General features: G+C 38.1%; 1 protein-coding gene across 1 annotated transcript in view; it reads left to right on the forward strand.

Annotated features, from left to right (window-relative positions):
- The window catches only part of LOC150079270 (echinoderm microtubule-associated protein-like CG42247), a 202,901-nt gene that overhangs the window by 148,513 nt on the left and 31,639 nt on the right, over positions 1–22,749 (forward strand). The window contains exons 13-14 of the mRNA XM_090383013.1: positions 290–446; positions 18,444–18,541. Of these exons, the coding sequence (XP_090239139.1) occupies positions 290–446; positions 18,444–18,541 (255 nt within the window). The remainder of the gene's footprint in view (positions 1–289; positions 447–18,443; positions 18,542–22,749) is intronic.

Genomic DNA, 22,749 nt, shown 5'->3' on the forward strand with positions numbered 1-22,749 from the left:
AGACTGCTACAAACAACAGATGCAAGTCTAAATTTTCACAGGAGATGGAGGTATCTAAAACTTTAAAAAATTGTATTATTTAATTTGTGAATGGCCATTGGAATGGAATGTTTTGTTGTGATTCAACTTCATTTTTTTTAATTTCAATTACAGTCTTATCCCTGTCATTTTTTTGACAGGGAAAACACTGTGATATGGATTATATGCTAATAATATAGGTTATAACTCTAATCAGGTTATAAACTAGTAATTAATAATTAACTAAGATAAATCATATTTTTTCCCTCAGAGTGGTTGTTTATCTGTTGCTGTTCATCCAAGTGGTATTGCTGTAGCTATCAGTGATGAGCAAGGAGATGTGACTATTCTGAACATGCAAGATGGTGTGCATCTGACTACTCTGCCTGTAGCTAACATTCCTGTCCATTCTGTCAAGTATACTCCTGGTAATTATCCAGTAACAAGAAGGAATTTCTTAACTAGTATACAGGATGAAAAACTGTGTACTGCAGATATTACATTATGATTTTCCATAGGTTTTGTAGTGTGTATAGCTGCTTTATGAAATTATATCATAAATTTATTACCACCAATCTTATAATTTTTAATATTGCTTCTATCTATGATACATGATATACATCTAATCTCTGTATGAAACTTGCTAATCTCTTAAGAATGATTAGAGAACCAGATTATAATATTCTAAAATTCTTACAGAAGATCATTAAGCTTATTTTGGCATTCAGTTCTGTATATTATGATATTATTGCTATGAGTTATGCTATAAAAGGAAAGTATTCTACCCTTTAGTATGATGCCGCCAATCAAATAAGTAACTATTTCAAATATGTTTTTGCTTTCTCCTCATGTAACTTCAATAAAAAAAATCCAATCATAAAGCCTTTAGTCCGCCAGATCTATACACCATTTTAATGATAATATCACAATATATGAGAAAAGAAAAAAAAAAAAAAAACCCTCAAAAGGGCCAATCCAGGACAGTGTTTATAGTAATTTGCTTTGCTGGGATTCCATATAACTATGATGCTAGCTTCACCAGTACAGTTTAACTTCAATAAAAACCAAGTATAATGCTTTTATCCCCACTAGCATTATGCAGCACATTTCTTTGAAATTTGTAATAAGTTTCTGAAAATTTATTTATGTTTTTTATATGATTGAATATTTCATGGAAGGGAAACACATTTCACCATAATAACGTGAAAACCCACAGAATTCCAGCTATTGGTACTATAGCAATTGCTATAGTTTATTACCCATTTATAATTGATTACACAAACAGAAAAGACCAATAAACTGGAAACTGCAAATTGTTTTTATTGTTTTATGGTAGTGACCTTCAGAAAGGTGCTTTAGAAAAATATCACAAAGGCGATAACGACTAGCAATTGTTTGTTTGTGTGTTGTTTGGTTTTTAGGAGCATTAGCAACTACGGCCATATTGCTCCGGGGATATGCGGTGGTAATTCCCTGACCTTTCCGCATCCTCCGTATTTGGTGGTCATGGGCTCGAACCCGGGTCTAACCAAGAAGCGTGTGCTACACACTACTGTTCCTACCCACCTGGCTATAGAGGTGCCAACGACTAGCAAATCAATGGCAGGGATTCACAAAAAGTTGAAAATTACATCCAACATAGTAGTAGGGTTTTCCCAGCACAAAAGCTCAAAAATACATGTTATGTAAGAATTCCCGAAATTCTCAAACTGTGTTAGAGTGAAACCGTATTAAATAAATACCGCGTTGAGCATGGATTGCCACAATTTATCGATCATGTTAGAGCAAAACTGTGTTGTAGAAGTACTGTGTTATACGGAGGTTGCCTGCATACATATATATATATATATATATATATCCAATATTTTAAATTAAATAAAATAAAACATAAGCCAGTAGTATGGCAAAAACTGTAGAGCAAAAATTAACATAAAAATAACCCAAATAAACAAACGAACGAAAAAAAAGAATAGGCATAAATAGTAGCCCAGAAACCCTTGTATAATTTCGAACTTTAAATCCAATTAACAAAAACTATACAAAATTTTGGATAATGCCAATTACATATTAATTTAGCGGTACCCCCCCAAGAGGTACCAGTTCCGAAAGACGTGAAATATCACCAAAAGAGGGTTAAAGGAACTACCAAACAATAACAAAATCAAAATAAATTAAAATAAAATAGACTGACCATCATGCCCCATATCGACAGAGGACCACGAGGCCAATAATGGTCATGGAATCGCTGCATTTCAATCGCTATACAAATCGGCGCCATGGTGAAAAGATCGAAGTACCAATTCACCCTCCCTCCTCCGATCGATCCACCAATGCAGAGGATTTGCACGGCGGTGGTCCTTATGCAGAAAAATAAATTTATTTTTTTTATGCAGCGAAAAATAAATTTATTTTTCATGCAACCATAAATACATCTAAGGGTGTTATATCTAGTTGGGACCTTTTCAATGTGACAGAGGAAGAAATTAAAGAAGAGCTTCAGGAACAAAACGTAATTGCTGTCAAACAAATTATGACTAAAAGGGACAATATACTTACATCCACCAGAAATATCATTCTCACTTTTAACAGTCCAAATCTACCCTCATCAGTAAAAGCAGGATATCTACTTTGTCGCATTCATCCTTATATTCTTAATCCGTTGAGATGTTATAAATGCCAAAAGTATGGCCACTCTCAAACAGCATGCAGAGGGAACCCAGCTTGTCTTGTCCCAACTGTGGATCCTCTGATCACAGTCAAAATGATTGTTCAGCAAAAAAAATGACCTCTCCCAACTGCAAAGGTAACCATCCTGCTTACTCTAAAACATGTGAGAGGTGGAAAATGGAGAAAAACATTGTAAAATATAAAGTTGAAAACAAAGTTAGTTATCAAGAAGCAAAAAAATTAATTGCACCCAGTATACCTAACCGTACCTATGTCAGTATTGCAAAAAAATATCAAACAATAGCCACGCAAACTGATGTTACCGTTCCATCTAACATATCAATCTCCGACTGGGCTTGAGCTGTCCTCTCTCAGCAAGAGTCCAATACCCTGAAGCACTCAGACCAAGCAAGTAATACGCCTCTTACCGATACCAGCGAAATCTTCTCCTCCACCAGTGATTGCTACTACTTCAAATAATCATAGTTTGACTTTGAAAAAGATTGTTCGGGACATATTGATGGATGCAGAGAACTCATCAAAACAGGAAGATCCGATTCTGAAAATATTTGCAGAAGAAGATATGGACACTGGTCACCCTACATTTCCAAAAAGAGACAAACCGAAGCCTGAACGGCATAAGGCAGCCACGCCAGGTACAACTTCTTCTAAATTCAAGTAATGCCTAATTTTTTGCAATGGAATTGCAGAGGCTTTTGTTGCAACATTGATGACATTCAGTACGTAATTAACCGCTACTCTCTAGTTGGTCTCTGTCTACATGAAACCTATTTAACTCCTCAAATTTCCATTTCCGTAAGAAACTACTCAATCTATCGAAGAGATTGGAATACTTCTGATTCTGCTTGTGGTGGTGTAGCTATTTTAATTAACTCAAAGATTCTGGCTAGGAAAATTACTCTCCAAACCCAAATCGAAGCCATTGTTGTGCGACTGATTACTCAGATTGCATTAACACTAGTCTCAATCTATCTCCCCCCCAAATCATACGTATTCTTATAATGATTTTGAAGAAGTTTTAAGACAGCTACCCACTTCGACCGTGTACTTAGAAGGGTTGTTTGTGAGAAAAAGATAAGGTGTGTTGGCTGTGTGGTAAGGATTGTCTGGTATTCTGATGGGTAAATGAACAATCTCTGTGAGGTCATTAGTAATTGCAAAAGCCTCAGCATCTTGACTAGCTGGGTCCGTGTGACTAGAAAATAAAAGCCAACTGGAGCTGTGAGCATTAAAATCACCAAATAAAATTACCTCACTGTTAGGAAAATTGGACTAGAGAAAGTCAAGTTTCAAAGAGAGGAAGTCAAAAGAGTTCCAAGTTATTAGTGAAGTTGGGAGAATGATAGAGGCAACAGATGAATTTGACAGAATATGGTAGAGAGTTTTCAGATCAAAAAGGGAAATTCCAAATTACTAAGTCTCTGACAGGAATATTAGTGTGGACATATGCACAAATACCACCTTTGAAGCTAAAGGAATTGTACAGCGAATAAGTAGGACAACTGAGATGAGCAGTGTCCTAATTATTCACCTACTTCCCAAAAAATCTTGGAAGTGTTAGTTGAAGTATAGGGTGAGAGGTTTTACCAGGACATTAAAGACATGGAGATGAGGTACCAGGGAATGTGGAATGTCAGTATGATGGCTAACTATTGCTGGATGCTGAAGAGGGACTGTAAAGTAGAAAGATCTGCAAGAAAATCAAAGAAATGAAAATGTGACCAAGAAAATCAAAGAAATGAAAATTTGACCAAGAAAATCAAAGAAATGAAAATTTGACCATCATAGATCAGCTTTTAAAATTAGAGGTGAGTATTTAGTGGACTTTTTACCACAGTGCCCTTTTTAATATTGTTTTCAAAATATAAAAGTCTGGTAAAACTAGCATTATAATTTCAGTGCACAAATTCTGCACTGAATTTGTGCATCATTTTCAAAAAATCATTTTTGAAATCAGGATTAGAAAATAATTCAGAAACACCCTTTTTGAAGAAAACATCAGTGAATTTTTTTCATAATTCAGAGTAGTGTAATTATTAGATCACATGGGAGAACTTTATAAATTATAAAATGTTTTACATGAATTATATATAATACAAGCAGTAGCTGCTTTATGAGTTTTCGCTTTTTCTTTTTTTCAAGTATCAACAAAATCAAAAATATGAACGTTAACTGTAATAAATAATTGCTAAACATTTATAAATATGGCATTTCAAACCATGCACGTAGCTATACAATATAATACTACTGTGTGTTTGTTTGTTCAGGCAGAGATAAGAAGGGAGGTCCAACTCTTAAAGAATTTTGGAAAGAAATCCATATTTTAGATGCAGTCAAAATAACAAAACAAGCATGGGACAAATTACAGAGAAGAACATTAAGTATGTTTGGAATAAACTCTGTCATCAGTTTACTGATAACTTCGAAGGATTTCAAGAAACGGAAGAGATCATACAAAATGAAACAGAAGCGATTGAAATTGTTGCTAACCAATTGCAGCTTGAGGTTTCTACAACTGACGTCACTGATCTGCTTCAAGTACACAATGCAGATCTCACAAATGAAATGGCAAAATATTAAAAAGCCGAGGAAGAAGGATTTAACAGCTGAAACTCCGGTTCATTCCTTCACTCTCAAGGGGCTTGACAAAGCTTTTCAACACAGAAAAAGCAATTGAGATTTTCGAGTCACAAGGTTCAACTTCAGCACACTGGAAAAGTTGCTACAAATTTAAAAAAATGCTTATGCATTCTATTGTAAAATTTATAAAGAAAAGAGAGGACTGTCTTGTAAACAAATGACTCTTGAAGCATTTCTGAAGAGGACAACTCCTTGTGCTTCCAACAAACCAACAATGAATGCCAAGCTAACAATGAATGATAAACCATCAATGAGTATGCGTTTAGTCGATGATGATAAAGAATAAACATTCTTTAACATTTATATGACATAAATAATTTCTTTACTATTAAAATTTGCTTGATTTTAAAGGTTATGTTTTCATTTCTTTGGATAAATAAATCGTTGTTTAAGTGTAAACTTTGTTTTGTTGATCTTTATTTAACATTACTATGGTCAAATTTCATTGTTAGGAACTGGTGCAGCATAAGCCTCAGGCTTCCTTGCACCATATGGCTAATAATAATAATAATAACACCTGTTTTTAACAATACGTCTATGGGAAATAAATTCCCACTTTATGAGTGCGCACTTGGAACGAATTAACTTGTAAAGTTGGTATATTAAATACCGACTTTACACTACCTGTGTATTAAATTATATATAAGATTATATATACTATATAATAAATTATAAATTATATAAACTTTAACTCAAAACAAATGCATAATAACTTCTAAACAGATTCATTATTGCTCTCTGTGTTTATTATTCAATAATAATAAATATTTCAAAAAGACATAGTTTATGACTATTAGAAACCATTAATAATTGTTAGATCCCATGAGAGAGTTTTATAAATAACTTTATCTAGAAATAAATGCATAATTCTAAGCTTTGTAGTATCAGTAACAGTTTCCTACACTAATATTACTGTGAATTAAAATAAAAATAGAACAAAAGTGGTGGGCTGTACTTGCTGGTTGCACTCACACTAACTCTGGGAAAACAATAGATGAAAATTCAAAAATCAAACCAAGTAAAAATTTGTCTATATTCAGGAAGGTACAGAAAACCTCAGATTTTATCTTCAGCCAACAGTTAACACAGTTAACTTGAAAATAATGAGTTAACTCATTATTTTCAATTTACACTTCAAAGATGTAGCACTGACACTACAGGTTTAAAAAAATGTGTGTGCATGCACGTGTCACTGTATATACATCTCATCTCTGTATGAATATATCCATATTTGTATTCATACACACATATATTTGCACAATTTCATGTCCTTAACAATTTTATAAATTGAAAAATGGAAAGACTAATATACTTTTATGTGTATATTTTATGTTTGTAATGCTTTTTTTTATTTTGAGCAGAACCAATAAAAGTTTTGTTTCATTGAGAATGATGTTAAAAAAACATGAGATTTTAAAAATTTTTTCATTAAAAATATAAAAACATGCATATAATGATTAATGAAATCCATTAACAAGCATTAGCACTGATGAGCCAAAACATTGACTAGCGAGTCGTTATGCAAATCAAAGCAACTGCAGATGAACTACGGCACGTGTGCAGGTCTGGACACAGTATAAAAAACACCTGATACTGAGCTCCGTTAATCAGTGTTACTCTTGTTCTTCAGATGGGAAAGGCAGCGCAAGTTTGACAAAGACCAAATTTTAATGGCCAGACGAATGGATCAGAGCATATCCGAAATGGCATGGCTGGTGGGATGCTCACGGTCAGCCGTGGTTAGTACCTACTGAAAGTGGTCCGAGGAGGGGGAACCTATGAACCGCCAGTGAGGTGTTGGATGACGACGGCTCATTGACACACTTCTTGATTAGACCAGAGTTTGAGCCTGTGCCCACCAAATACGGAGGATGTGGAAAGGTCAGGGAATGACCACTGCATATCCCCGGAGCAATATGGCCTTAGTTGCTAATGCTCCTAAAAACCAAATAACAAACAAACAACAAACGGTTCATTGATACTCGAAGGCTCTCCCAGATGATATGTGGCAGCAGAAGAGCAAATGTGTTGCAACTCGCCGGTAATCGGAATGCTAGTGATGGGAGTAATGTGTCACAACACACAGTACATCTAACCCTGCTGAAAATGGGATTGTGTAGCCGCAGACCACTTCAAGTGCCTTTGCTAACCACGGTTCACCGGCGACAGCACCTACAATGGGCATGCAAGCATTGAAACTGAACCTTGAGCGATTGGAAGAAGGTTGTCTGGTCCGATGAATCACGCTTCCCGTTGCACCATGTGAACAGCCGGGTATGTTGTTTACCTGGGGAAGTGATGGCGCATGGATGCACTGTGGGATGAAAACAAGCTGGTGGCAGCAGTCATGCTTTGGGCGATGTTCTGCTGGGATACCCTGGGTCCTGTCATCCATGTGCCGGGCACTCTGACGTCTACCACCTACCTAAACATCATTGTTGACCTGGTACACCCTTTCATGACAAAGATAATGCGCCATGCCACACCGCCCGGATTGTTCAAGACTGATTCACAAAACATGAGGAAGATGTCCAGGTATTGCCCTGGCCTCCAAATTCCCCAGACATCAATCCCATCGAGCATCTGTGGTTTGTGCTGGAACAGCAACTCTGATCTGCTGCATCTAAACCACAGACCTTACAGGAGTTAAAGGATCTGCTGGTTACGTGATGATACCAGATATCACAAGACACATCTAGAAATCTTGTAGCGTCCATAGCTCGCCCGGTATGAGCTGTTTTGGCTGCACATGGAGGACCAACATCATATTAGGTAGGTGGTCATAATGTTTTGGCTCATCAGTGTATATATTGCAAGCAGAATTTTAAAAAAAAAAATCAAAAATTTTTGCCAGAAATAAAAAAAGAAATATAGGCACCTGTCATGTGCCTCTCATCTGTGCTTGTTTTAATTGAAGATGTAGCTGCTGCCCAGTTTAAACATTAAAATGCAACTTGAAGCAGTTCTGAAAGTAATTGGTTAGGATCACTAATTCTTTATCCATGGATTCCAAAGATCTCTCTTTTGGCCAAACAAATATCAGAAATTGATATTGAGAGAATTACTTTTTAACAATGCTTAATTAACTCCAAATTAAAAAAAGAAAAGTTTCTCAGGAAGTTCCAAGTTTCCATTTTTGTCTTTTTTCAACTTTGTCTTTTTTGATCATTATTTGGCAATGATCATGCTTGATAATCCATTCTGGATATCGAGCACTTTACTCTTTCACCTAAAATATACACATAAAAGTATAAAAGTATTTTTGAATTTTTGTAATTCTGCAAATTTTTGACTGTAGTTGCACCTGTTCATGGATGTTTTCTGAACATTTTTCATTTGTTAGACTTGAATGACACTAGTTTTTGAATACTTGACAAGTGCAGCTATCCTCTCTCTGCTTAGCAACTTCTAAATGCACACTGTCATTCCTCCTCAAATATTGGGAGATCTTATCTGTTTCTATTGCTCGTGCTGATTTGGTCATTAGTCAGGTCACAGCTTCATAGTGCTTGCCTGCACATGCTATGCATAGCTCAGACATCTGTGATGCTAATAAGATGACCATGAAGTGCACCAATCCCATGGAATGTTAACAAGTTTTGTGAGTCTATCCATCAAGTTAGCCAGATTTAGATTATTTTAGTTGTATGAGTTGTGGTCAGGGTGAGTAGGTGATGAAATATTTGAGAAATTGTAATGTTAGGCTTTGGCAAACACATCGTGAAACATTTTCATCACAGAGTATTATTCTGTGCAGCATGAAGATGGTTATATTTTAACAGCCTCATTTTCAAAGGACAGGAAATTATGGTCAGTTAGTAGTTAACATATTTATTCGAAATTTTTCGAGGTCAGCGGACACGGTTCGTCAGGGCTCTTCAGTTTAGTGGACTGGATTACTGTTGATTATTGCTTTTAAATATTTGATTTATTTAGTATATTGTTGGATTATTTTGTTATAGGTTTTCCTGTAACAGTTTGATTTTTATAATATTATAGATATCATTTTTTAAAGTTAATTTTCAATCATATTTAGCTAATTTTATAATGGTAATTATGAGATCTGCCTTAAACACATCACAGGGTATCGTGACTCACACGGAAATAGCTGATGGAGATTTACGTATGAGTCATGATTTAATTCATTGTGGAACCTGTGGAATGTTTTCCAAGGTCGACCTGGTGACTAATCATAGCTCACCTGAGGATTCTTTTCTTTGTGATCAATGTAAGGAGTGCACCGATCTTAAATTACAATTTGGTGCACTGATGGAACAATTTGAGTGACTGAAAAAACAGGTGCTTGCCCTCAAAAATAATGCATCTGGGAGCTCGTCATGGACTCAAGACTCCAGCAATCTACCAAGTGATGCACTCCCGATTCGGGCCTCAAAACAGAAAAACCAAGTGCAAACTACTCTGTTCAAAAGGACTTTGTTTTATTAGGAGACTATTGTCAGGGAAACAGGGAATATTTTTTGTAATAAGGATAGGTGGAGTAGAACCAGGGTATGTCTGCTGGGAGCAACTATTAATGATGTCACCAACAGATTGTCAGATTTTAAGGGGGTAAAGAGAATATTATTATTCATGTGGGGACTAATGACATTAAATGTACATGATCTGATAATTAGTTGGAAAAATACAGGACCATGCTGAGGAAATGCTGTGAGTTAGGCCACAATGTCTATGTGTCTGCAATTCTGCCCAGACACGATAGGACGGATTATATGTTAAAAGCTTTGTGGATTAACTCAAGACTTGAAGGACTCTGCAAGGCTTTTGGGGGGAAATTTCTATCAGCTTGGTCCACACTTGTAGGTAGAAGGAATTTGTTTTGTAGAGATGGGATACACTTAAACAAAGGTGGTGCAAAAGTTTTTGCCAGTATTATTGAGGATACCTTAAAGGTTCAGGGAAACTGCTAGTTAGGGGGGATGTGGGTAATACTGACATGCGTTTATCTGATAATATTGGTCAAAGTAACTCTTGCACATACCTCAAGAGTTCTTATCTGTTGCCCCAACTGGAAATATTATCTAGATGTTCTGGGGGCAGAAATGTTTCAAGTGAGCGGGTAGCTAATGCCAGGGAAGAGAGCCAAAAAACTTGAAGGGTTGTGAAATATACAAGAACAGTAAGTCTTAATTGTTTATATAGTAATGTTAGAAGTGTCGTCAATAAAATTAGCAAATTCGAACTGCTGGTTAAAACAAGTAATACGGACATAATAGGGCTTACAGAAATGTGGTGCCACCCGGAAATAGGGGATGATGAGTTTCAGTACAGCTTGTATAATGTATTTAGGAAGGATAGGGTAGATAGAAGGGGTGGTGGAATAATGCTTCTTATCAGAAGCAGCCTGAGTGCGACAATAGCTTTCCCGGATTCAGACATTTCATGTGCTAGTATAGAATCTGTATGGTGTGAGATAGTTGGAAACAAAGGTATAATGCGAGTAGGAGTAATCTACAGACCAGGTGATTGTGAAGATTATGACAAAAGCCTCTACATGCAAATGGAATGGGCAAGTAAGCGTCAATGTCTTATTATGGGTGATTTCAATTTGCCTCTAATTGATTGGAGTAAATGGGAAGGAAACTCAACATGGGGAACAAAATTTTTAAATCAACTAGACGACTGTTATTTGTATCAACATGTCAGGGAAAGTACTAGAGAAAAGAATATCCTAGACCTCATTATCACCTATGAATCAGATGACATAACAGGGCTGACAGTAGAGGAACCAGTAGCAGGAAGTGATCACAGAGTTCTACGGTGGATGACGAAGAGAGAGGTAGCAGTAGTAAAAAGCAAAGGAATGGGTTATAATTTCAGAAAAGGAAATTATGATGCCTTAAGGTGCTACATGGCCTCTATTAACTGGGTAGATATCGCACAGAGAATGAATACAAATGAACTGTGGTATGCTTTTAAAACATTAATCACAGACGCCTTGAACACCTATTTACCATTAGAAAAATACTCCACAAGGAAGGTTCCAAGATGGATGAATAGTGAAGTTGCCACATTACTTGAGCAGAAAAAGGTGACATGGAAAAGTTACATAGCAATAAAAAGTACTGAAGCCTATAACAGCTACAAGATGATCTGTAATAGAGCCACAGAAAAAGTTCTTCAGGCAAAGGCAGTTTATGAGGAATTGCTAGCAAACAGAGCAAAGAGGGGGGATAAGGAATTCTTTACATATATAAATGCTAAGAAGAGCAGGACAAACCAGATCGGACCTCTGCGTAATGGATAGGGGATAGTATTAAATCCACCAACTACTGTTACAGATGAACTCAAGTTATTTTGCATTGATATTTACAGACGAAAAACCTTTTGTGGCAATGGGAAATTGTGGGAGCGAGTTGAAAAATATGTAATTAATGATATTGAAATTTCACAAGATTATTTAATGAAAAAATTTTGAGCCTACAGGCCAGTAAGGCTCTTGGAGTTGATGGAATATAGCCTATAATCTTAAGGGAGGCGGCAAGTGAGTGCATTGAACCATTGAGGCTAATTATGCGAGCATCACTAGACTCTGGGGAGATTCCATTGGAAAAGGATGGTTCTAAGAGTGAAGTGGGAAATTATCGACCTGTCAATCTGACTTCAGTGGTAGGGAAAATCATGGAGGCAATGATCAAGGGTGGAATTCAGGATCATTTGGATAGAATTGAAATTCTCAAGGATACTCAGCATGGTTTTGTAAAGAGAAAATCATGTTTAACAAATCTGGTTTGCTATTTTGAAAGGGTCACTCATGAGCTGGATTTAGCGAATAATTTCGACATAGTTTATTTAGATTTCAGCAAAGCTTTTGACTCAGTCCCACATGAGTGGTTGCTTTATAAGCTGGAACAGGTTGAAATCACTGGGAAAATCCTTAGATGGATAGCAGGAGGCAGAGGGTTGTGATAAACAGCTATTCCTCAGATTGGGTTGATGTAAGAAGTGGGGTTCCCCAAGGATCAGTATTAGGACCACTGTTGTTTTTAATTTTCATAAACTACATTGATGAAGAGATAAAGGGCGTGATGTCTAAATTTGCAGATGATGTTAAAATTGGTAGAGTAGTTAATGATCACTGTCAAGCTGAGCTTCTTCAGAGAGACCTAGATAGACTTCAGGAATGGTCAGAAAAATGACACCTATGCTTTAATCCAACAAAGTGTCAGGTATTACACCTGGGAAACAGTAATCCCAAAATAACTTATTCACTTGGTGGAGTTCAACTAAACCCAATACTGGAGGAAAGGGACTTGGGTGTTACAATACGGTCAGACGTGAAATTCTCTGAGAATTGTAAACAGGTTGCAAGGAAAGCCTATGGTATCCTATTGAGGATCTATCGAACTTTTACAAGTAGAGATAGGGACATGATAATCCCATTATATAAGGCTTTTGTTAGACCACACTTGGAATACTGTGTTCAAATATGGAGACCGCACCTAAAGAAAGACATCGAGCTTCTTGAAATGGTGCAAAGACGGATAACTCGCTTGGTGAGATCGGCAAAAGGGCGACCTTATGAAGAAAGACTTTGAATATGTGGGTTGCAGAGTTTGGAAACTAGACACCTTAGAGGAGATTTGATTGAGGTGTTTAAGGCTGTGAGAGGCATCAGTAAAATAAATGAGGACGAAATTTTCAAGATTATAAATGATGCTAGAACTAGGGGACATAAATTCAAGTTATGGGAGAGATGTTTAGATTGGACTGCAGGAAGTTTTATTTTAGCCAGCGAGTTATAAATTACTGAAATAAGTTGCCTACATGGATGGTAGAGGCTGACAGTTTGGGGAAATTCAAAGATCTGGATAGTACCTTCGGGTGTGGGAAACGCATAAGATTATAGGTTTAATTTCCTTTTCTTTTATTAATAATTAGTTGTTTTTTTTTAATCATTGTTTTATTCAGGGGTTATTATTTTTTTTTTTTTTGGCTGGTGCAGCATAAGCCATAGGCTTTCTTGCACTATGCGGCCAATGCTAATACAGTCAGTCCTCGTATAGCATGATAGTTGTGTTCCTGGAAACCCTCGTGCAATATAAACAACAGGCCCTATGGATAAAATAGGGTTAGATGCTGACCACCCAAGATTGAACACACATTTGTAATCAAAACATTACCAAACACAATAAATAATCGTAATAAAGTATGTAAGTATTTTATTAAGCTTGTTTTCTTGCATCGTATGCCTCTACTAATGCTAATGAGAGCCGTGTCAATCAATTCGGTCCTGAAGAGATTGTGCAAGGCTCACGGGGTAGAAATTTTTTCAGCATGGTCTGTGCTTGCTAACAGGAGAGACTGCTTCTACAAGGATGGGATACACTTAAATAGAAAGGGTGCAAGAATATTTACTGATGCTATTGAGGCAGTGTTAGGTGGGTCGGAAAACTGCTAGTTTGGAGGGATTCACAGACTAAAAGATTAACGGTAGCCACAGGCAGAAGCGAAGTGATTCTTGCACTGCTTCTATTATAATGAGCAGCAGCAGCCTAGAGAGCAAGTTGCTGGGGATTTCAAGAGCTGTTGGGAGTCATCATGGAACAAGTAAATACATGGGCTGTGTTAGGGTAACTAAGAGTAAGAACACGAGTATATATACTTGCATGTAAACTAATTCTAGAAGTATAGTAAATAAAATTGATGAATTTGAAGTGCTGATCAAGACATCAAAGGCAGATATTGTTGGGATATCAGAGACATGGTGTCACACAGATATAAGCAGTGCAGAATTGGAATTTCGGGAGTACAATGTGTACGGAAAGGACAGACAGGGTATGAGGGAGGAGGTGTTATGCTGTCAGTTAAGAAACACATAAAATCTAAAGGAGTGCACCCAGTTGATACGGGTGGACAATGTAATGTTGAGTCTGTTTGGTGGGACATAAACACTGGGAAAGGGAAAATGAGAGTAGGAGTATGTTATAAGCCTAATGACGCTGATGAGTACAATGAACAGTTGTGCGGAGAAATAGAATGTGCCAGTAAATCAGAATGTCTTGTAATTGGGGATTTTAACTTTCCAGATATTGACTGGAACTTGTGGGTTGGTTACTCCCACAAGAGCAAGACGTTTGCGGATTTATTGGAGGATTGTTTTCTACAGCAAAATGTTCGAGGGGCAATCAGAAGGAGTAATATCCTTGATTTGATTATCAGCAGTGATGATGCATGCATTAGGAATTTGCAGATAAAGGAACCACTAGGTGACATTGATCACACTGTACTGATGTGGGATTTACTTAAAGATGTAACTATGATCAAGGGTAAAGGGAAGGGTTTTTGTTTTCATAAAGGTGACTACAGAGTTCTCAGACAGTTTTTAAATTCTATAGAGTGGGATCAACTGACGATATTACCAACAGTGAATTCTAAATGGGAAGCCTTCAGTGACTTAATCTTGGAGGCCACTAGGCTTATCATACTAACTAAAAAATACTGTTCAAGGTTCAGGCCTAAATGTATGTCGGATGAATTAATGAGGCTTGTGGCAGAAAAGATAAATGCATGGGATGCATATAAATTATCAGGCGACACAGAAGCCTACTACAAATATAAGCTAGTCTGTAATCAAGTCACGCAGGAGATTAGGCAGACAAAGTCAGATTACGAGAAATCTTTGGCAAAGGACACAAAGAAAAACAGCAAAGAATTCTTTACTTATGTAAACTCTAGAAGGAAGGGGATGAATCGGATTGGTCCACCTAACATAGATGGTTCGACTATTGATGATCCTGCTCAAGTAGCCGATAAACTGAATGAGTATTTTGCATCTACAATCACACACATGAGGAGTTATTCAAGGAGGGGGGGGGAATGCCAGAAGTTTATCAAACTCTTACAGAGAGCTAAGTTATTTTGTGATAACTGAGAGCAAAGTGGAGGAGAAATTGTTGAAATTAAACATAAAAAAAGGGCACCTGGGGCAGATAGAATCTATCCAGTTATAATGGAGGCAGCAAAGGAAGTAAGCAAACCCTTAGCCATAATTACGAGAGCATCCTTAGAGTCATGGGAGGTCCCCATGGGCTGGAGATGTGCAAAAGTATCACCAATTCACAAAGGGGGTTCAAAGGGTGACACAAATAATTATAGACCTTTTAGTTTAACTTCTGTTCCAAGTCACTGTTTAAAGAGGTGATACAGGATCACCTAGACAAGACAGAAGCAATAGTTCAAACACAGCATGGGTTTGTTAAGGAGAAGTCTTATCTGACCAATTTGATTGGATACTATGTGGTCACAAAGGAACTGGATGCTAAAAATAATTTTGATATCATATACTTGGATTTTAGGAAAGGTTTTGATACTGTTGCACATGGAAGACTGCTGCACAAATTGGAGCAGTGTGGCATTGGAGGCAAATTGCTGCTATGGATAAAGGGATGGTTGAGTGGGAGAAGACAGAGAGTGGTAATAAATGGACACAGTTCTACGTGGATTAATGTTATTAGCAGAGTCCCCCAGGGTTCGGTGCTGGCCCATTGTTGTTTTGTGTATTTATCAATGATATTGATGGAGGTATATCAGGCTTAATATCCAAGTTTGCGGATGATACAAAGTTTGGCAGAGTTGTTAATGGCAGTAAAGAGAGTATGCTACTGCAACAGGATCTGGAAAAGTTAGGCAGATGGGCTGAGAAATGGCAACTGAAGTTTAACATTGACAAATGCAAGGTACTGCATATGTGTAGTAGTAACCCAAGAGAAACGTACCAACTCTGTGGCACTACACTCAGCGAGGTGGAGAATGAAAAAGACCTGGGGGTAATTGTGCGGTCAGATATGAAGTTCTCTGAGGAGTGCAGACCGGCTGCCAGAGCAGGTCATGGAGTTTTGTCAATGATATATAGGAATTTTGCTAGCAGAGACAAGGAGGTGATTATCCCTCTGTATAAGGCAATGGTCAGGCCACACCTTGAGTACTGTATACAGGTGTGGAGGCCTCATTTTAAGAAGAATGTAGAGTTGCTAGAACGAGTACAGAGCAGGGCAACAAGATTGGTGAGAGAAACAAAGGGGTGCACTTATGAAGAAAGGCTTAAATGCTGCAAGTTGCAACATCTAGAGACTAGGCACCTGCAAGGTGATCTGATTGAGCTGTACAAGGTCTTGAATGGTTTGAGCAGGCTCAGTGCTGACGGGATACGTCCGCTTGCTCAGACTAAGGAGAAGGCATAGATTCAAATTGAGGAAAGACAGTTGTAGGATAGATGTGTGGAAGTTTGCCTTTAGGCAATGGATAGTTGATTGATGGAACAGACTTCCATGTGTTGTTGCTGCAACAGCCAGAGAAGGTCATCTCAAAATTACCTGTTGCACCGAGCATTTGAATGGATAACCCTTGAGCATCATTCATGGAATTTTACAGAGGATTGTTCCAGCACTATTGGATGAAAGACAATTTCTTCTGCATCCTTGTTAGCCTAGCCAAGTTCAAATATATGGAAACTAACCAGCTGTATTTTATTTTGATCACACAACTCTGTATTTTTAAATATTTTGGTAATATGCATGACACAAAGAGAACTATAGTTATGCTTTTGCCACAACTTTCTGAGCACCCAATATGTCGATATGAGGACATTTTAAGAAAACTCTGATGGGATTCTTCCTCTTGCTCAGACTACACACGAGGGGGGGGGGCATAAAAACAAATTGAGGAATAACAGTTGCAGAATAGATGTGTGGAAGTTTGCCTTTAGCCAGCAGGTGGTTGATTGCTGGAACAAACTTCCATCAGTTGTTGTTGAAGTTGACAGCTTAAATAAATTCAAGGAAGAACTAGACAAACTATTGGAGGGAATGGATAGGTGAAATGGGAAAGTTTTTTTTTTTTTGACTGATGCTGTATAAGCCTGCTTTCTTGCATCATTTGCCATTACTAATGACAGCTCTAACTACACTGGTGTGCAAAACTTAAGGACCAGTACTATTTCTAAAGGTTACAACCACAAAATCTTTACTTAAGATACTCTTTACTGATAAGAGTAGATTCAGTCTCAGCAGTGATTCTGGATGTCAGCTAATCTGGTGAGAGATTGACACACGGTATCACCCCGCAAACATCACTGAAAGGGATCGATATGGCGGTCAAGGTGTTCTCGTCTGGGGAGGCGTTATCTTGGATGGACATACACAACTCCAGATACTGGAAGGCGGTACTGTAACCGGTGCACGCTACTGTACTGAGGTAATCCTTCCCCATGTGTGTCTGTTCCGAGGTGCCATTGGCCCCGGGTTCGTGTTTATTGATGATAATGCCACACCCCATCGCACTGCAGCTGTGATATGCTTTTAGAAAGCGAGGACATTGTTCGTATTGATTGGCCTGCCTGTTCCACTGATCTAAATCCCATTTGAACACATATGGGACACTCTGGGGAGATGCCTAGTGGCACGTCCACACCCACCAGAAAATCTTCACCAGCTGAAGATGGCGCTGACAGAGGAATGGACAATGCTACTGCAAGAACTTATCAACAACATTGTTCTAAGTATGGACAGGTGGTGCAAAGCCTGCATCGACATTAGGGGTGATCATATCTCCTACTGAGGATCACCTCTTCCCTTTGTTCCATCTTTGGCAGTGATGCATCTGTATCATGGCAGCCAGTGCTATGTTGCCATTTTTGCATAAAGACCCTCTGTACCATTTTGTTTCTGTTGTGTCAGTGTTGTTTCCTTCATCATTTCTGTACCTCACGAGGTTCCTTTGGTATGCTTTTCCCATATCCAGGCCACTCCTATGAGAAGCTACATAGCAAAATACTTATTCAATTTGTTTGCTATCTGAGCCCGGATCATGGAGTGAAAACCTGACTGGTCCTTAAATTTTGCACACCAGTGTAGAAAGTTTCAGCTTCAATAGGCCTCTCTCTTTCTGTTTATATACTGAGATTGCTTAAGTGAATTATTGTAAGAGTACTTTATTATAGTTTGTACTGTATTTTGGTTTGATGTGTATCTCTAAATGTCATATGTCATCATAATCACTAGTCTGTTTATAGATATTATGCTTTGTAATAATTCTCTTCATTTCACATAATGGTAGTTTTCTTTGATTTCTCTTTCTAGATGGCTCTCTGTTTGCAGCAGGTTGTGAAGATGGCAATATATATTTGTTTGAATGTCGAAATAATGGCAAAACCTATAAACAAGGAATGAAATTAGAGGTAGGTTTAGGTAATTTGGTTCAACCTACTCATATAAAACAAACCCTTACAAACCCTGTGCTACACTGAGATAAAAAAAAGAAATGATTTTTGGAATTACTTATAAAAGTATGTATCACTTGCTGAGACGACCTACACCTTTTCAGATCGTACTTTCAAGTTGCTGGATTTGTGAACTAAAATGATAGAATAAAATTTAAAATGTATGATGATATAAATAAAGATTTCATCTGCTAGAACCGCATCTCATCAGGAGCTTTGTGAATTGGGGAGACATTGACACATCTCCAGTCCGTGGGGACCTCCCCTGAGTCCAAGGATCCTCTCATAATTATAGCTAAGGGTTTGCTTAGTTCCTTTGCTGCCTTCTTTAATATAACTGGATAGATTCCATCCACCCCAGATGCCTTTCTTATGTTTAACTTCAACAATTTCTCCTCCACTTTGCTCTCAGTTATTACAAAATCATTAAGCACCCTGCTACAATTTGATAACCTTCTGGCATTTTCCTTCCTTAATAACTCCTCATGTGTGAATGTAGATGCAAAATACTTATTCAATTTGTTTGCTATCTGAGCAGGATCGTGGAGCATCTTGTCTGTAGTCCGAGGCTTTCAGCCCCAAAACCTTTTTCATCAAAAGACCCACCTGCCCATCTTGACCTCCCCTGACTCCAAGACCCTCACTACTAAAAACCCTATATACTGGCTACAATGTAGCTACATTGTAGTGATTTCCCTAAAGCTTACATAAGAGAAAACTCATATTCAGAGTAAAAGAAAACAAGAAAGACTGAAAACAGCAGAGTAACAAATTCAGACCCAGATTCCCATATGTGGACAGAGGAGAGAAAATGGACATTTTCCAAAACAAAAGTACTAGCTACAGATAGATACCATAACCATAGATTCTACAAAGAAGCCTTTCTAATAGGAGCCACAGATAATGTTAACTGCAACAAAATAATTCAGATTGAAAACAGCCACATACACATCTTTAAGAATAGAGTTTGGACCCAAATTGAAAATAAAAATAAGTTTAAACTTCTTAACTGCAACTAATTCTCCAACCAAACAACTCGTACCCCAAATAAGGAGTGTACTACAACCTAGGGCAATCCCTCCCAACCATCCTAGAAACAGAAGATCTTCAATTGGTAAAGTTTTCTGACAATATAATTCATTTTAAAATTGTTCTTATTATATTTTAATTTAAAATAATCTAATTTCACCTGGCAATGAGATTAAATAAACCCCAGTATGTATGCACTGAGTGATCGTTGAATTATGATTACCTACCTAATACTGTGTTGGGCCACTATTTGCATAAATGCTACTATTTGCCTAGGCATTGACTCCACTAGATGTCTGTAGGGATCTGCAGGTCTTTCCACAATTTTGGAATAGATGACATTTGCCTCACTTCCCATTCGAAAACATCATCCCACAGGTGTTCAATTGGAATTTGGAGGCCAATCAAGATGGGTGATATCTTTACTGTGTTCCTCAAAGCACTTCTGCACAGTGTGGACCTGATGACACGGCATGTTATCATCTTGGAAGATCCTGCTTCTGTCCAGTAAAAAATGCAATGTGGCGGGGTGCATGAGGTCTCCTAATAACTGTTGGTAGACCTCACCAGTGAAACATTGGTCCATATGCACCAGGGATCCTAGTTTTTGCCAGAAAAACATCCCCATATTAATCAACCACCACTACCTGCTTGAATTGTGGGCACCATGCAAGAAGGCCCATGGACTCGTTTGCACCATGCAAGAAGGCCCATGGACTCATTTGCATCACATGAAGGCATCCACTGGCATGTTGCACCAGGTATTTGGACTCATCCGACCAGCACACTTGTTTCCAGTACTCCAGTGTCCAACCAGCATATTGTTAATGATAATCAGCAGTGGAAAGAGGATGTCTCTTGAGTCATCTGCTGTGGACCCCCATACGTCTGAGTGCGGAGTGCATTGTCATTTGAGATACTGTTCTTGCCTTCTCCATATTGTATTGCAATGTCAACTGTTGCACAGTGACTTGCCATTGAGTCTGTAAAATGTGTTGCACTCTTTGCTTACCACAGACATGAGCATCGCCTAATCCTTTACAGTTCTCTAAGTCGGAGGTGGTTTAACCTGTTCATCACCAATCTTTGTACACCTTAACCACAGTGAGCCATGAGTAACTGATAAGACATGCTGTTTTTTTAGCATTAGCATTAGTAGAGGCATTTGATGCAAGAAAGCAAGCTTATGCAGCATCAGCCAAAAAAAAAAAATAATAAATAAATAAATAAAAAATAACCACTTCCACTTCACCCCTCCGTTCGTTCGAAATACCCGTCCAGCTGAGCCTTAAACTTATTTAAGCTATCAACTTCCACGACAAGGGATGGAAGTTTATTCCACCAACCAACCACCCGCTGGCTAAAGGCAAATTTCCTCACGTCTGTCCTACATCTGTCTTTTCTCAATTTGAATTTATGCCCTCTCAGGTGATTATTCTGAGCAAGAGGAAGAATCCCATCAGCATTGAGCATGCTCAAACCATTCAAGGCTTTATACACCTCTATCAGATCACCTCGCCGGTGCCTAGTCTCCAGACACTGTAATTTGCAAAACTTAAGCCTTTCTTCGTAACAGAAACCCTTTGTTCCATTCACTAATCTTGTTGCCCTTCTCTGTACTCATTCCAGCAGCTCTACATCCTTCTTGAAATGAGGCCTCCAGACCTGTATACAGTACTCAAGGTGTGGCCTGACCATTGCCTTATACAAGGGAATAATCACCTCCTTATCCCTGCTAGAAAAATTCCTATATATCATCGACAATACACCATGAGCTACTCTTGCAGCCCGTCTGCACTGCTCAGAAAACTTCATATCTGCCTGCACAACCACCCCCAGGTCCCTTTCATTCTCTACCACTGTCAGTGTAGTACCACAGAGTTGATACGTTGCTCTGGGGTTGCTGTTTCCCATATGTAGTACTTTACATTTGTCAATGTTAAACTTCATTTGCCACCTCTCAGCACATCTGATCAAACTTTCCAGATCCTGTTGCAGTAGCATAGTGTCAGTAGTGTCCTTGACAACCCTGCCAACCTTCGTATCGTCGGCAAACTTGGACATTAAGCTTGATATACCATCATCAATATCATTTATAAATACAGAAAACAATAATGGACCCAATACTGAACCCTGAGGGACTCCACTAATAACATTAGTCCACGATGAGCAGTGTCCATTGATTACCACTCTCTGTCTTCTCCCCCTCAACCACCCCTTTATCCACAGCAGCAATTTGCCTCCAATGCCACACTGCTCTATTTTTGTTCAGCAGTCTTCGATGTGCAACAGTATCAAAAGCCTTTCTAAGATCCGAGTATATAATATCAAAGTTATTCCTTGCATCCAGTTCTTTTGTGACTGCATCATAGTATCCAATCAAATTGGTCAGGCAAGACTTCCCCTTAACAAAACCATGCTGTGTCTGAGCTATGACTGAAGTCTTGTCTAGATGATCCTGCAGTGCTTCTTTAACCAGTGTATCCATTAATTTTCAAGGAACAGAAGTTAAACTAACAGGTCTATAATTATTTGTGTCGCCCTTTGATCCTCCTTTGTGATTTGGGGTTACATTTGCACATCTCCAGCCCATGGGTACTTCCCCTGAGTCCAAGGAAGCTCTCATAATTATGGCTAAGGGTTTGCTTACTTCCTTTGCTGCTTCCTTTAATATAACTGGATAGATCCCATCCACCCCAGGTGCCTTTCTTGTATTTATCTTCAACAATTTCTCCTCCACTTTACTCTCAGTTATTACAAGATTCTCTAGCTTACTGCCAGAGTTGAATACACCTCTGGCATTCCCCTCGCTGAATAACTCCTCATGTGTGAATGTCGATGCAAAATATTCATTCAGTTTGTTAGCTACCTGAGCAGGATCATCAACAGTTGACCCATCGATATCAAGTGGACCAATCTGATTCATCTCTGTCAAAAAGATTTCTCATAATCTGCCTTCGCCTGCCTAACCTCCTTTGTAACTTGGTTACAAAGGAGGTTAGGCAGGCGATCTATCATAGGCTTCTGTGTCACGGGTTAATTTGTATGTATCCCATGCATTTTTCTTCTCTGCCATATGTCTCATTAGTTCATCTGACATCCACTTAGGCCTAAACCTTGAACAATATTTCTTAGTT

Source organism: Mastigoproctus giganteus, chromosome 10, assembly GCF_048544385.1.
Source record: "Mastigoproctus giganteus isolate SK-2022 chromosome 10, ASM4854438v1, whole genome shotgun sequence".
NCBI classification, from domain to species: domain Eukaryota; kingdom Metazoa; phylum Arthropoda; class Arachnida; order Uropygi; family Thelyphonidae; genus Mastigoproctus; species Mastigoproctus giganteus.